Source organism: Siphateles boraxobius, unplaced genomic scaffold (genome assembly GCF_051911475.1).
Source record: "Siphateles boraxobius isolate OS27281-9 unplaced genomic scaffold, OSU_SipBor_1 204, whole genome shotgun sequence".
In the NCBI taxonomy this organism is placed as follows: Eukaryota; Metazoa; Chordata; class Actinopteri; order Cypriniformes; family Leuciscidae; genus Siphateles; species Siphateles boraxobius.
Genome location: NW_027508816.1, coordinates 3841338 through 3859080, shown reverse-complemented (window position 1 = coordinate 3859080; position 17743 = coordinate 3841338). Strand labels below are relative to the sequence as shown.

At 40.1% G+C, this 17743-nt stretch overlaps 1 protein-coding gene across 1 annotated transcript in view; it reads right to left on the bottom strand.

Moving 5' to 3' along the window:
• The window catches only part of pcsk2 (proprotein convertase subtilisin/kexin type 2), a 110702-nt gene that overhangs the window by 80351 nt on the left and 12608 nt on the right, over positions 1–17743 (bottom strand). Inside the window, exons 4-6 of the mRNA XM_077237639.1 lie at positions 17364–17472; positions 15578–15615; positions 4074–4150 (exon numbers count right to left, since the gene is read on the bottom strand). Coding sequence (XP_077093754.1) covers positions 4074–4150; positions 15578–15615; positions 17364–17472 — 224 coding nt within the window. The remainder of the gene's footprint in view (positions 1–4073; positions 4151–15577; positions 15616–17363; positions 17473–17743) is intronic.

Below are 17743 nucleotides of genomic sequence, written 5' to 3'. Positions count from 1 at the left end.
GTATATACTGTGATTGAATTGACAGTTGTCAATGTAAGAACCTTCCATAAAAGCACCTCAACTAGTAGCCAGAATCATGCTGCAAATTTTCACTAACATTTTTTAACTTCATGTCTGGTACAGTAATATAGTTTGATGGTGTGATAGTGATGGGGGTCTTTGAGCGGAGCAACACACGACTGAAGGTTTGCCAATCGTCTCTGCCCTCCCTCCCGTAGGGCACCTTCTGTCCACATACTGTACATACGCAGGAGAAATATCTCTCTACGCTCATGAAAGCATTCGCTGTCTGATGCACAAATCTGCACAATAAACAGCTCCACATCCAAGCTAAGAAAACATCTAATGTACTCTTGTATTTGATATATTTCAGTTTTTAACAGGTTCCTAGCTAAGAATTCAGGATCTTATGAGATTATATTGCTTTGGGCCGTCACCTTTTATAATAAGGTTTAATAAGTGTGTTGAAAAAAGCACATGTGTCCCTACAAGAGCAGAAGAGCTTGTGCTCGGGTGAATTCAAATCCGTTCAATGTCATGTCATAACTCTAAATCATCCTTAGGTCATGTGTCCACCAAAGCATTTTTTTTACGCGGCTGGTGTATTTTTCCAATTGTTTTCAATGGCAGGTCGCGTTTTCTAAACGCCATGAGCGTAACGATGCGCTGAGCGCTCTGCGTTTTTTACTGGTCGCCAAGAGTTGAAGAATGTTCAACTTTGGGTAAAACGCTGCGCTCATCACTGTCACTTTTTACCCAACCGTGCAATCACAGTGGAGGAGGGGCGGGACTAATACAACACCGATCAACTGTCACAACATTCTTTTTGTACAGCAACATAAACCAGCAGAGCTAACCGAACAAAATGGAAGAAAAATAAATTTGTAGTATGAAACAAATTATCTGCGAAATCAGTTACAGGTAAACTGTGCTGCGGATATTCTGTATCCTAGCAACGAATCGTCTCAACTGAAAAAACGCAGCGCTGCCAAAACACTCTCAAGCATTTTTTTCCTCAGAACTGCAAGTTTTTATCTCACAATTCTGAGGGAAAAAAGCAGGAATTGTTAATTATAAACTCGCAAGAAAAAAAAGTCAGAATTGCTAGTTTATGTCTCCTAATTTGGACTTTATTAATTGCAATTATGCATTTTTATCTCACATTTCAGCAACTGCTCATTCTAAAGTATGAATTGTGAGATTAAAAAGTCGCAATTCATTGTTTTATTCCCTGGTGGAAACAAGCTTCCATAGTTCCAGAAACCTGTTTCATAACAGTTCTAGTTTCATGTCTTTCGCTAGTGCTGCAGAAATTACATGCTTTTGTACACAATAAATATGAGCCTCAATCATTTGAGAAATTGAATCAATTAAGAAACAAATGAACAAAGAAAAAATCATCAGTGAATAGTAGACACGCATTTTTACTGCTAATGTAATGTAGTGTCATAAATTGTTTTTTTTAAAATATACATGCTTGGAAGTTTAAGTGCTTTCTTAACGTTTGTGAATGCAAATGCTTTTAGCTGCAAGCTCACTTGTGTCGTTGCGTTACGAAATGCACACGATTATGATACACTGGACCGTATTGAATGGTGAGATTTTTGTTTCTTTTCTTGTCCACACAACACCTTTCCTCACATAAACATCTCTTATTTGTTCTGTTTCATAATGCACAGCAGAGAAGAGGATCCAATTATTTATTCAGAGAGAATGGAGAAAAATACATTGATTCGAGTATTAAAACTACTTGCATCCCTTGCATAGCATTAATGAATGTTTATTGTAATGTAAAATCTATTGAGTGCTGAGTCATTGATCAGTCCCACTGGAGGTAGCAATGAAACATGACACTAAAAGAGGCAGTTTTCCTCGTAAACTTCACCTCTGGCTGGTTCTGCTCATGCTATCATTGCTCTGGTAGGAAAGGCTCACTGCGTGTGTTAATGCAGCTGGGCTGAGAGCCAGTGAGAGATGACTTAATGGGGTTACGTGTAAGGAAAATCAATACAGAGAGGCAAGGAGTCCTTCATCCAAACACTGCTAAGAAACACAGTTGCAGGTCAATGCACTGCGGCATCAGCAACTCTTCTATGAGCAGTTTTATATCTTATATGGTATGTAGTGTACACTTATTTTCTCTAAAGCAAAATTGACAGTAAAGGCATTTATAATGTTACTAAAGATTTATATTTTAAATAAATGCTGATCTTTTGAACTTTCTATTCATCAAAGAACCCTAAAAATGATCAATGTCTCCACAGAAATATAAAATTGTTTTCAACACTGACAATAATCATAAATGTTTCTTGAGCAACAAATCACCGGATCATGTGACACTGAAGACTAGAGTAATGATGCTGAAAATGTTGACCTATCCTTTGAACAGTACTGTAATAAATGATGTAGAAATATGAATATAGAAATAAAAAAATAAAAAAAATCTTGCATCAGTGCAAAAAGGCTTCATTTGTGACACGAGTAAAAAAAAAAAAGACAAAAAACTTTAAAGATAATGTTATCAAACAGATTGGACTGACTGGATGAGCACCAATTGAAGCTGAAAAATATTAATAGAGACATTAAAATATAGACATAACAAATAGATATTAATTAACACGACATTGCGTCCATAAGCTTTTGCATTGTGTCCACTCAGTATTTTCACATTTCTACATGTTTTTTTCTCTACTTTCACATGAAAATATCAAATCCCAGAGAGCAACACAGTGTCGGCCCAGATCCGGGCCACATCCGGTACATGTGGATTCAACGCGCACAAGATATGGGCCGGATCTGTGTCTGTCCGGGATCTGTGCTGTCCGCTGATATACACTCAAACAACTACGGATGTACACATCAGAATATGGTCACACATAGGCCCTGTCCCATTTCTCCCCCCTTAAAACTTCAACTTGGTTTTGAGTGCCCTCGAAATTAAAGTCCCCTCAACAAGGGAAGTGGAGTTGAAGATCTTTCCCTATGAAATGGGACACCACTATATGCAAATTAGCGCGGCAAACCTCACTACGTCACGTGCAGCGTTAACGTGTCTACTACTATTTTCATTCAGAAAATGCCGGTTCCAGCTGTTGTGTGGCCTGTGTTCGTTTATCTACGTCTGATGAATCAACAGAGACATGTGGAACATAGAAGACGCATTCGCCATATTTTTGTCTGTATTTAATCGTTTAGACGCGCACATGAAACCCAAAATATAGTTCGCTTGTCTAGTTGCAGTCCGTTTCCGAGCGCTCGCCGCCATGGGAACAGGGTCAACGTCTCTTGCGCAGATCATTGTGCTTATAATAGCACTTTTTACAGTCAAACACCTCCCGCAATTTAGAATCAGCAATTTTACAACAATCACTGAATGTGCTCAGTGCAGTTTGGGTTTAACGTTAGGGAGAGCTTCATCTTTTTCTTCACAGCGCGCTGTCATTTCTCGCTGTGAAGAAAAAGATGAAGCACTAACGTTAGACGAACGTGGCTAGTTTTTAATAGTTTTACCTCACATCTTCTTTTTATAATCCTTGGAAGCCAAAATCGAAAATAAAATTAGATGAACCAGATCAGATGTATATTTGATGGGCAGACTCTCTCGAAGCACTCGGCAGATATCATGAACATCGTCGGATAGATAGCTTTGTGAAATATTTTCTAACATTAGTGTTCAAAACTTAACAGTCCATTGGATGTGCATCAAACTAACATATTCCAACATATTTAGAAATTTTAACATGCTTATTTGTGAAAATATACTTCAATTCTTCCTTTCCAACGGTGTCCGCCATCTTGTTTAAAAACATTTGGCTTGCAAGTCCGCAAGGTATCCTGGGTAATTTCATCTTCCACTTCGTTGTAAGCCTGCATCGGACCGCACTATGTTTTGAGGGTTGATTTTAAGGGGAGAATAGCACTCCCCCTTGCTCTTTGGAGTATTGGGACACCCTACCCCTATACGAGAACGCGCAAAAACAAGGGTTAGGGCAGAAATCTAGGGTAAGGGGAGGTATTGGGACAGGCCCATACTGTCATACTGGAAACCAGCTGCTAGAAGCGAAGCTCATTACCTGTTAAACCAGTCGTCCGTGTAGCGAGGGTAAGGGAACGGGTCGTTGCTACTGAAGTCAAAGCTGGCTTCTGCATTCTGAAACATCAACAAGAAATAGAGTATCCGTCATCAAGCTTTACAGACTTATGAATTAGTACCAATTATGTCAAAACTAACAATGAGCTTCCTTTCAGTAATTTGTCATTCATTATTTAGAAAGCATCTCTGGAATTCCTCTTGTGCTCATCCCTCTGTGTGTCGAGCTGCTCCTCATTAAACGTTCCTCTAGCTATTCCTTAATTAACTCTCCACCCAATCTCAGAGGTAATGTGTTCAAACACTGCGGGAAACACGACACAGACACCTACATCATGTGAGGAACTTCTTTCTGGGCTGACAGAAACTTGCAGAGACATGAGGAAGAAAGGGCCGTGTGTGTGTGTGGTATGAACAAAATCTAATATGAGTCCTTTTGTCGCATGGTCATATAATAGTATATATATATACAGGAAATTCAATGAACGCATAATGTGTAATGCTACTTGCTTTTTAAAAAAAAGATTTTTACATTTTTGAAAGAAGTCTCTCCGCTTACGTAAGTATTTGATCAAAATACAGTACAAACAGTAATATTGTGAAATATTATTACAATGTAAATCATCTGTTTTTCAAAGCTGAATTTTCAGCATCATTACTCCAGTCTTCAGTGTCACATGATCCTTCAGAAATCATACAGTATTAATATTGGTGCTAAATTATTCATAATGGTTCTTATTATAACAATGCTGAAAACAGTTTTTGCTACTTACTAAAAATGTAGTATTCTTTGAAGAATAGAAGGGATTTATTTGAAATGTTGACAATAAAGTCACTTTGGATAAATTTAATACATAATTGCTGAATAAAATTGGCCTATTTGTGCTTTTTTTTACTCCAAACTTTTTGAAAGTACGGTATATGACAGTTTCCAGACAAATCTGAAAATACACAATTGTTTTCAACAGTGATAATAATCATAAATCTTTCTGAGCATTAAATCATCATATTATACTGATTTCTGAAGGATCATGTGACACTGAAGACTGGAGTAATGATGCTGAAAATTCAGCTTTGATCACAGGAATAAATGTAGTTGAAAAGTTACTTATAGTTTGTAGAATGTCTAAAGTGGACCATCGAAATAAAGTGTAACCGAATATTTTACTATATGAATGTGTTAATAGAGCCTTGGTGATCATAAGAGCCGTTTTCAAAAACAAGAAATCTTAATTATTCTAAACTTTTGATCGATATTATAAATAGTGTAAAACAGTCCTGATGTATAAAACATGTGATCCATCCATCAGTGCAATCATGGAGATTCTGCCGTTCATGTCAACCTTCACTTCAGCTCTCTCAGAGGAGAGGAAATATTCTTCTCTACCCCAGAGACTTCATTAATGGAGAGCAAGACGAAAACATGAAATTGCATCAGTGCTTCAAAACATCATCAGTAAAAGTGATATTCTGAATTGCAATGTATTTCTATAAAAAATATACAATATATTAGGGAAGCACCATTCAAATGGCAATTTAAAAAAAAATTGCCTGATACCGATAACCGATAATTCTTTATATTTTAAAGACGATAACCGATATATTGGCCGATAAATCTAAATCCAAATGTATTTTAAGAATTTTTGAGAGCCTGATTACAAAAACAAAAGACTCAACATTAAAAGCCATGTCCCAAGCACATAGTTTTAATGTTCTCATTATAATGTTTTGTAGCCGATATGAAAGACTTATTACTGCACATGTTGCACTTTACTGTGTTTTCCTTTTTTGAAGTGGTTTCAATCATATTTCAAGCAATTAAAAACCATCATGTTGAACAGTGCGGATCTGAAGTGTCTGAAGGAAATAATCCATTATTTATGGTTTTAATATATCGACCAAATTTTGTTATCGGGCCGATTAAGATAACATTAAATAATATATCGGCCGATACCGATATGGTGGCGGATATATCGTGCATCCCTTATATATATATATATATACATACACACCAGAGGCGATTTCTTTAAGACTGCAAGGGAAGCTCAGCTTCCCCTGTATAATGTCAAAAAAATAATGGTCAAATATGTACTATTGTGTTATTGTGCTATTGCATTACAACAAGTTAATCTCGAAGACGAGTTCGTTCAGAATCAGCAACGTATAGCAGGTCGGCTGACTCGATTTCCTTCTCATACAGTCTCGTAGCATCACAGTGCATTTCCCTATGGCATTTCCCCATAAAGCTGAGCGTCCATTGACTTCAATGGGGCTGCTTAGAACAGTTTTTTTCAGTGCTTCGAAACTAGACGGTCATTGGATAAATGCTGCGATTATGTCCCGCCCACAGACGCTCAGCGTCTCTGGGGTGAATAGAGAAGTGGACTGGCCTGGAGTCCAGGCGTCTGCGTGATGATTGGAGGATCTGTCGAAAGACTGCATCTCCTTTTGACTGACAGCTATTTTGTACTATAAGAAGTCGCTGAAGCTATTCGCGCTCAGTCCCATCGCGGATTTCTCAAGTGTAGTCAAAAGACAAACTGCTGAAACCTATTTCTTGATATTTGCGTGCGAAATTGCCAATTTTCATTTATATATTTCACAGTTACACACCATATCCCTTGTTTGAGTTTTAGCGAGTTTCATATTTTTTTTTTGATCGTCATTCATTCATTCATATAGTAGGCAAGGCTAGCGTGGGTTAAACTTCACACGATGTCAGACAGTGCTAATATTGTCGACCTGATTTTGGCGAAGTCATTTGAAAGTCTTCCTTACGAGGAAAAGCTTAAAATTAAACAGAAGGGCAGATCAACACCTAAGATTGATTTAGTGCAAAAAATAGGGAAAAATAACAGGTCCTTTCAGCTCTCCTGGTATGACAAAATTAGCTGGCTGACTGGACGTGCTGTGACAAATAAAATGTACGGCTGGCCATGCCTCTTAATGAAACCATCTCACGGATGTGTTGTTTGGTCAAAGGTGGGGTTTGAAGATCTGTCTAACTTTGACAGGGCATATAAAAGACATGAAAAGAGCCATGACAATGTGAGTGCATGTGCAAGATTAAGTTACATAGGCAGGATCAGGGTTGAGCATGCAATCAATAAAGGTGCTGGCATTCAAGTGTCTAAACATAATGAAACAGTAAAAAAAAAAACAGGGCCTTCCTAAACTGCCTTATTGATGTGACATCCTTGCTTGGCCGGCAGGTGCTGTCATTTAGGGGACATGATGAGAGTAGTGAATCATCCAACAAGGGGAATTACAGGGAGTTCACAGAAACATTAGCTAAATATGAAAATATAAATAGTCACTGGAAAAGACGCCTAGTTGGTACGACAGGGTCACAGAGCATTTTCTTGAAAAGGAACGCAGGGCAGAATTTACTTTTAAATAAATGGACAATTCTATGATGTAGGCCGAAAATGAGCTTCCCCTCTTTGAGAGACCAGCAGCCGCCACTGATACACACACACACACACACACACATGCAGCTTCATCAATTATCTGATTGAAAAATAAATACGGGATAATGACCACTCAGTCGATCATTACTGCATCACTTGAGTCTTGCATCACTTTATAAAAGCTATAAACCATGAAAGACTATAGCCCCGGTTTAGATTAAGCCAGGATTAGGCCTTAGTTCAATTAGGACATTTAACTAGCTTTTATAAACTTGCCTTCGAAAAAAACATTACTGGTGTGAATCTCGAGACAAAACAATGGCACTGACATATTTTAAGATAAGTTGCTTTTAGTTAAAACAGCTCAAACATGCAGTTTAGTCTCAGACTATGTCTGTGAAACCAGGGGTATATGATTTTACTACAATTAAGAGAATTAAGGAAAATTGAGGGTCTATCACCCAGCCTCAAGTGGCTTATTGCTTTTACACCACAAAAAAAAGCAGGGGGGTTTTTTTCTTACTTGCTTTCCAGTACAAATATCTAAACATCCATAAATCAAGATTAATTTACTTGAGAAGCAAAATGACTTAAGATATTATGTTTTGTTTTCAAAATATCTGCCAATGGGGTTGGAAAAATAAACTTAATTCAAAGGGAAAATTATTTTTAGCATTGCACAAAATTAGATTAATGTTCACTAAATATTTCCAATCATGCTATATCTTTGAGGTCAAAGTTGAAAAAAATGTTCTAAAACCCCTGTTTGTGTATGACATAATTTTAATCACCATGGAAACCGAATACCATAGAGGAAAGCTTGTGAAAGATACACATAAACACACTGAATTCAGCAGCAGCTGAGCTTGATTCGCTCTGTTCGTTGGCAAGTCTCCATTTGGCTACCGCCTGGAGATCGCAGTTAGCAAGCGATGAATTAAATCCAGTCCCCTGTTGGAAAAAATCCTTCAAACGATTATGCTAATTCACTCCTCATCCCACATTAGTCCTTATTAGAAAAATTATTGTGATTCTATTTTTAACCTCGAATCCTTCAGGCACACACACACACACAAACACAAACAAACGTTTACATTCTCTTTCAGCGAGAATAGTTCTACTGCTAATGGTGAGTAACGGGGAGGTCTGGGAGGAATTGATGCTAAATAAAACAGTAGCAGGGGAGGACATGGTGAATTATGCTTCAGCTGGGCCCGGTTGGAGACATCCTCCTCCTCCGCAGTCAAACCCAGGTTATTTTTGGGTTAAAACTCATCTGCGGTGCACATCTACAGCTCCTGCGGCTCACAGAGCTCAGCAGGGCTCAAAACATTAACGGCTCTATTTCACTGGCAGAGAAGCATTTGTGAAATATTCTGGTTCCCACTCCCATTTCGATTCCATTAAGATTTCATTGATAGTTCTTTTAGTGGTTTAGAAGAAGAACTTCCGCAGTAAATACTGTATATACTAAGTGTGTAACAATATATCGTGTCAACTTATATATTGCAATATAAAAATGCAACAAAATGTATTGTGGTATAGTGACAATGTGTATTGTGTATAGTTCACCCAAAATGTAAATTACTGTGTGAGAATAAATTCCAAGTTTTCAGAGTTTTATTGTCAATACTACATTAAACTGCTATGTATAATGTTGAATATAATGTATAATATTGCAATGGGGATTATTTATGGGTCCTGATAATGCCAAATGTCTGATGTTACCAGTAAAAAGTGGCCTACATTATTTCAAATGTCAGTGACAGAGTGAAAGCATATTTGTCTACAATAATTCTGTATGTTCAGCTTATATTTATAATATTTTTATTCTGGTGTCTCTATTGTCCTGTGCTTTGGGTTCCCTATCAGTCTGTCACATCGGGACAGACGAAAAGGAATCTCGCTAGAGAGGCCAATCTACTTCGAGTGAAACTAAACAAGCCAATGCACATTGGCGAGCAATCGTTTGCTTCAGCTGCTCAGCCTCGCACGTCCGTATATAACGAGCAGCAGGTGCGATTGCACTTCAGTTTTTTGCTTCGGAGCCAAGCACTTCGATGCTTTCTACAACAGAGTGTGAATTCAACCAGCCTTTCTGGACCTCTCCTTCCTGGTGCGGGTGTTAAAGCACAGCAGCGCGAGCAGTCTTTCTCTCTCTCTCTTCTCTGTCTTTTGAACAAACAAAAATGCTGTTATAACAGCTGGTAAGGTGCGGCATTCAGAGCGCCTTAAAACCTGCCAGCGAGAGAGAGAAAGCACACAGACAGGTGCACATTCCTACTCTGTGTTTGCGGTGACCGTTCCCCTGCATGCCTGAGAGCAGTCCCTAAAAGAGCTTGCACAGATAGATTGCGTCTTTTTCAAGATGACGTTCTATCTGTGTGTTTCTGGATGTGGTCATTACCTGGGGTCATGGGATGGTCACGATCGCTGCCTCGTGTGTCTGGGCTTCGAACACGCTGAGGCAGTGGGAAGATGACTATCTCAGAGCTACGGTCGAGACTCTTGTTCCTGCAAATGGGCGGAGTCCCCGTGCCTCTGCCTCGTTCCAATCCTCCCCAGAGGGTTGCTTCGGGCAGCGACACGGGAGACCTGAGGATCACGGTGAGCGTGCTTCCTTCAGGAAACCAACCCCCAAGGAACCCTCATCCCTCTCACGCTCCGCATCCAGTAGAGTTACAAACCGAACGTGCTGGACCATCCTCAAGGTGTGTACCAGTCGTTTCCTTTGGTACTCCCCGCGACGACCAGATGTCGATCGCTGCATCAAAGGGTGGGTCAGAAGTCTCTGTGGACGACGGCTCGGAGTCGCTGCCTCCTTCGGGTGTGCAAGCGGTGCCCGAGTCAGACCCAGAGATGATGGCATGCTTTCCCGGGCCGCCAAGAGGATCGGGCTCGAGTGGAACCCTCCACCGTGTTACAAGCCCTCGAGGCTGGATGATTGGTATCTCGGGGTGGTGCGCTTGTTCTCAGCAACCCACCCCAGTGCCTTTCTTCCCGGAAGAGCACGAGGAGCTCACGGGGACGTGGACCAAACCTTTTACAGCCAGAAACCGCCTCGGTGTTTCCTCCTTCCTCACCACCCACGGGGTAGCTAAGGGATACACGCGTATCCCGCCAGTGGAGCGGGCCATTGCAAGGCACTGAAGGACCTGCACGAGGGTGGTCATGATCCACAACTTCTCCAAGAACTTCGTACTGCAACGGACCTCGCGCTTCGTGCGACGAAGGTCACCACACGGTCAGTGGGTCGTGCGATGTCCACCTTGGTGGTCCAGGAACGCCATCTCTGGCTGTGTGTGGCTGACATGAGGGAGACCGACAAGCTCTGGTTCCTTAACAACCCCCGTGTCCCAGACCGGCCTCTTCGGCGACGTGGTCGAGAACTTCGCCCAGCAGTTCTCGGCTGTACAAAAGCAGATTATCAGGCCAGCTTATCAGGCTTGGCTCCTCAGCAAAAAAGTGAAGTGCAATCGCACCTGCTGCTCGTTATATACCCGTGCTGCGAGGCTGAGCAGCTGATCCTAATGTTTGCATGCCAACGTGCATTGGCTTGTGTAGTTTAACTCGAAGTAGATTGGCCTCTCTAGCGAGATTCCTATTCGTCGGTCACAACGTACATATCCATTCCCTCCTTCAGGGAATGATGGTTACCATATGTATCCCAGATATTTTCAGCACCAAGTTCAAACCTATTAATTTACACCTACAATGTCATATCAAATTTAGCATTTTAATCAACAGCTGATCTTTGTTAACCTTTTATCATATATATTGGAGTATCGCAATAATATCGTATTGTGAGTTCAGTTTCGCGATATGTATTGAATCGTAACATGAGGGTATCGTTACACCCCTAGTATATACTACACAAAAATCTGTACTACTACAAAACTTTTTAAGTCACATAAGTCACATTAGTCACAAATTGCAAAAAATAATGTTTTAAACCGATCAGTCAAACAGATAGCCCTTTCCTAATCTTATTGGCTGAGCCAATGTTGCTGTGACAGGTTCCATTTCATTGCGTTAACACTAAGGGAACATTTTCTGTTCTGGATTTGGAAGCTCGCTTTGCGTATTTTTCCGGTCTGGACTAGTACTTCCCTTCCACTGAGTCCAGCTTCAGGGAGTTAGATATAGAGGGAGGTTTCAAATTGCATTTAGCTGTCGGGAAGCCTTCGTATTTTAAAACATATAAACAGCTGATCATGGTTGTGATTTGAGTTAAGCATCAAGTGGCCCGATCAGAAGAGAGAAGCTCCTCATATTAAAATGGATGAGTGTTTCCTTATGAGTGGTCGAACCTCACGTTCTTTCCCGGCCTCCACAATGAGATCACAAGGTTGTGGAAACCCCCTTACTCTGTCCGTGTTCACAACTCGTGACATCAGACTATTAGGCTATTGTGGGGTATAAATCAGTGCCACTGGTTTAGGAAACACTTGCGTTTAACTCTCTCCTGCTTTGGCATCATCTTTGAAAAAGCCAACCTTGCCTTCTAGGCCATGCCGTAAAACATCAGCACTGATTGGAAAGGCCTATGAAGTGTCAGGTCAGGCTTTTGGTTCCCTGCACACCATGGCTGTATTACAGTCCTACCAGGCTGACCTGCTAAAGGAACTGGATATCAGCAAGGGCCTTGGACCTAACAAGGTTAAAGAGATCTGCCAAGCCATAGATCAGTCTCTTCGGGATACCAAACATATGGCTCACGCTATCGCCCATTCAACGGCAGCCATGGTAGCTACGGAGAGGCACCTGTGGCCAAACCTTTAAGGGATCAAGGAAAAAGAGAAAGCTTTTCTGCTGGATGACCCTATCTCGCCATCTGGCCAATTTGACAACACGGTCAACAACGCTGTTAATAGGTTTCAAGAGGCAACAAAGCAATCTGATGCATTCCAGCAGTTCGTCCCTCACCGGGTCCAGCAGCCTGCCATCTTTAAGGAGATCTCAGGTAGTTTTTGCTTCCCAGGCAGCAAAGAAAAAGAAATCCTGATGCCAAGTCGTTACTGGCGAACCCCTTCGAGGGAGAGAGAGTGGTACCGACCTATAAGCCCCAGCTCTGTCTCAACCCTGCCACCTCCGGTGTATTTGGTGGAACTACGGGTTTTTGTCTCGTCTCAACTCACAAAGACCTCTTCTGCCGAACTTCTCTCCCAAGGTTCTGTGGACTATAGAATAAGACTACAGAATTCAGTTTAAATCTCATCCTCATCCAGAGCATATTCCATTGCTAACGCAGGAGCTACAGTCTCTCTTGGACAAAGGGGCCATAGAACATGCTCCCCTCCCAATAAGAGACTCTTATTTTCTGCTCCTCAAGATGCATCGGATATCTGCTCTACCTGAGGGCAGTGTACATTCCTGGACACTTGAATTCGGGAGCAGACATGTTTTCTTCTAGATCTTGATGTTCAAAACAAACTTTGTTGCATTATTTTCCTGTTATTACTGTAAAGCTGCTTTGAAACAATCAGTATTGTAAAAAGTGCTCTATAAATAAAGATGACTTGACTTGTAATTTTCAGTTGAAGGGCAACAAGAGAAGCAATGTAAGTCTTTACTGCTTTCCTATTGATAAGAAGAGGAGAAAATAATGGAAAGATGCCTGTGGATGAATAAAAATTCCTAAAGACCCTTGTCTTTGTTCTCTCCACTTTAGCCCTGATGCCTTTGATGCTTTTAGTAGACCGATTAAAGCTTCTGAAAGAGCTTACAGGTGGCGTTGGATTTACGTGTAGAAATAAACCAAATGCCGTACCATCGATTTTTCCCCACAAGGAGTCTTAACGCCCCCGTATATCGAGTAAAATCCACGCTGGGAAATGGCAGAGACAAGAAACACTAGATGCCATCCTGGCAGGATGTAAAAATGCTGCCGCTTGTCATTACGCTGCAGCCACTAAAGGAGAAAGTTCAAGCTTATTCGTGGAGGAACCTGGCGATTTGTCAGGTTCACTGCAGAAAGAATTCTCCAGTTGTGATTGATGCAGCAACGCAGACAATCGTCAGGTTCCTCCACAAATAAGCTTGAAAGCAATGAAGACTTCCATCGCTTCTCTTGTTACCCTTTACCACCAATGTACCAACCAACAAGCCGCACAATGTGGCATAGTATAAGTATTTTATTTTCCGAGTTGTGTTGCGTTAAAAATAGCAATAGGCAGCGCCAGTAGATCACAGAGTGCAACCATTTGACGTCCTCGACGCAGAATGCACTGCACACCTAAAATGGTGCCCAGCTTTGTCCAAAATATGTATAAAAGATGAAAATCTGATGCTTGCTATGTGAATTAATGAAATCTATCTAACAGTATAACACTACTTACATAAAATGCATATAAATATCAGTTGTCACTCTATATCTGTTAATAATGTCTTAGTAAGATGACATTTAAATGCTGTTTTATGATCAAAGCTCAGTAGTAATGTAATGCAATACAATGATGATTGAGAGATGAAAAAATAAACCTTCCTCAAATGCCTGATGATCATATTTGATACATTTGGTTTTTCAAACAAATGATTTATGGATAATCAAGTACATTTATGTTGCGGCAGTCCAGTAATTGTTCATCTTGAAATATTACTAAGAACATTAAATTTATTCTCAGGTTTACTGTCAGTATAGATTTCAAGCAAAAAGACATGTGAATCGCGAGCTGAAGGTGAACGTTTGCACAATTATACAAAAAGATTTTTATTTGCTAAAAAGATCTGAAGTAAACTATCAATCAGATGACAGAAAGGCTGTAATAGATTCAGTGCAAAGGTTTTTCAGTAATGTTTTGATCATTTAGAGCCCTTCAAAATTTGCTTATCAATTATGATATAATAGGCTTTTACAGGGTTAATATGCGTGCAGCTAGTAAAGACAACACAAATGGAAAATGCATTAACTATTTATAGACATTGTTTTGTTTCATGGCACCAAATCATCCTTTCATCACATTCAATTCATACTGACAAGCTCCAAACTCTAAACATCATAACTAAAACATCATTGCCTTTGCCTTCACACTGCCTTCACTATAAGTGCAGGAAACACTGTAAGAGGATTTTAGCATGACTTCCCCCAGCCTTTTTCATCGAAAGTCGTGAAGGGCTGGAAGACAGAAAAAAGTCCCTCTTTTCTGAGAGACACAGAGTGAAGTAAAGATGGATAGAGATCGACTGTATGTATGCAAGTAAGGCACTGATGTATGATGTGTGGCAGCATTTCTTAATTGCCAAGGTGCAGCAAATCCCGTCTCAGCGGGGAAGAGGACTCGACCAGATGCATATTTAAATGTGCACAGGATGCAAATGTGTCATCTGTTTAAAGAAAAGAAAGCCTTTCTTTGCAAACCTTTACAACAGGGATCATTGCCATACGTTGGATTTAGTCAACTGTCTACATGCTGTAAAGCTTCATAAGCCGCATGAACATTAAACATTAATTAGGTTGAGAAACAGAAAACAACGCAATATTATGCCACAGAGGAGTTTGCTTGTTTAGCGCTCCACATTAACCAGTAAACTGAGTTCTAGACGTGTGAGATGAGCTCAGTGTGTGTGGCATGACCAAAGCTGCAGATCACAATGTGAGTTATTAAACATCATTGTAACTGTATATCCAATAATAAAATAATGTTTGCTGGGCATTCAATTAAAATGGTTTATCAGCTAAATAAATACTTCACAGATTAAAACGGTCACAACGGTCACACATTACAACAAGGTTCCATTAGTTAAAAGTCGTTAACTGCATTAGTTAACATGAACTAACAATGAAAAATATTTCAAAAGCATTTTTTAATCTTAGCTAATGTTAATTTCAACATTAACTACTACATTGAAATCCTAAATTGTATCTTTTATTATTATGTCATGGACATGTCAAGCTGACATGAACTAACAATGTACAGTTGTATTTTTATTAACTAATTTTAATTCAAATCAATCCATACTGTATATAGTTTATGCATTACAAATGGGACCTTATTGCAACGTCTTTACAATATTTACAATTTACTTCAAATAGTATATAAATATTAAATATGAGGATTAAATAAAAAAAAGTACTTACATAATTTGAGGCAAGATCTGGATGTAGATAATCAATACCTGCAAGGTGATGTCAAAATAGTATTTTATTGCCGATTCAATCTTTACATGATGAAATTCGCTAACAATACTAAACATTATCAAGCCTTTAAAGTGCCTCTATTGTGCTATTTTAAAGGTTCATAATGTTGTTTCAGTCTCCTATAACAGGTTGACATCCATCTAAGGTAAAAAACACTTTATTTAACTCATAATCTCCACTGCAGCGTCAGCTCTTTTCTCTCAGTAAATACGTTTACATGCAGCCAATAACCCGTTCAAAACCGGAATATCAGCAATAACCCGGTCGCGCACGGCCATGTAAACACCGCCAAAAACCCGAATATGCTCATATCCCGGATTTTAAAAACCGGGATATGATCCCTGGGGTACCCCTTTTCTAACCCGAATTTTTGGTCATGTAAACGCGTATCGGCATATCCCTGTAGTGATTTGTGTTCTGCGCATGTTCTATTCGCAAGGAATCTTGGTCTTTTGAGTAGAGGAACTTCTCGGCGCATACAAAAACCCGCGTGCAGTATACCGGAAGTAAACATGGCGAGACGCAGCACAGCATACTTTTGGAGCGAGGTCAGTACCAGCACCAAAGTGCAAACAAAGGCGATCGCTATCTGCCCCGAACTATTCATTATCCGCGTGCTGCTGCTGCTGTTGCTGTCTTTGGATAAAGGAAGAATAATCGGAAATGACGCATATTGCGTCTTAAGGTTGTCCGTACGTCCAGACGCTAACCGTGAGTCGCGGTTTACATCGGGATATTGCAATTCCATGTATACAGGAGTAACTCTCTCTGCTCACGCATGTAAAGGGGTTATTCCTAATGTTTTAGAAACCCGAATAGTGACCTTAACCCGACCATAACCCGAATATTGGCTGCATGTAAACGTAGTCAGTGTCTGAAACACTTCGATCAAAGATTCAGTCTCTCTAAGCCCCGCCTCTCTGAGAGCTGCTCTGCTGTAATTGGTCAGATGACTCAGTCTGCTGTGATTGGTCAGAAAGCAAACGCTCATTATCATATGTTCTCTTGATCACAGTGATACGAACAGATACGATGGCGTGGGTTTTACCGTATCAATCTCATCAAAGTGGATTTGTTTTGTCAGCAGAAAACAGCGTCTTCTCGACACGAACAACACAAACCAAACTCTTCCATCTCAGATAAACTAGTGTTTGAGGGCGGAGCTAAGAGACACTGATCAGCCAATCAACACCAGAGGCTGGCATTATGCAAATTAGTCACAAACCTACGTCTGCAGACTGAATTACTGACGACTCGTTTCAGTTCAGAACTACTTATTTATTTTAGGAGTCAATAACTCCATTTATCTGCAATTTGATCTTAACTTATCAGACATTTTACACTTATAAACAGCTATATTACACACTACATGAAAGGAAATATCCAATAAAGCATAATAGTGGCACTTTAATTCATATATAACTGTTCTATGTCAAATCCAGTCAAGTCACCTTCATTTATATAGCGCTTTTAACAATATAGATTGTTTCAAATCAGCTTTACAGTGATAATAGGACATTAAAGTAACAGAGATTGTTTAGGCTTTACAGCAGCTCTAGAATAAAGTTATTGTCCAGCTAAAGTTAGTTTTGATAGATTGACTTGATTAGTTATTAACTTAGGGGCCGCTTACACGACACCGTTTCAACTGAAAACAGAAAAGTTTTAAAGCGTTCTGGCCGTTCATTAGCAGGACACCAGTGTTTGGTGGACAGGCTTCGCTCACCGTCATCCATGATGGCGATGGTCACTCCTTTCCCGGTGAAGCCCATGTTCCAGGCTACTGCCACGTTCAGGTCCAGCCCCGGGGTCCCGTCCGCCTGGCCTGTGTTTATCTAATCAAACAATAGCGAAAGCGTCACACAAGCTGAGCATCCGAGGCACTGAAAATTAGATGTCATGAGAGAGGAGGCGTAGAAGGGAAAATAAATGTCACACAGATATTACACTTCCCTGAGACCCTGCTGTGGAGTGTTTATAACTGAAAAACTAAATTAAAGAACGTTCTCCTGGCGAAATAGACAGGGATGCCTGTCACGATAAGCCCTGGAGAAATAAAGAAGATATCAACGTGTTTTGATGATGCACTAATGTTTACGGTGACGG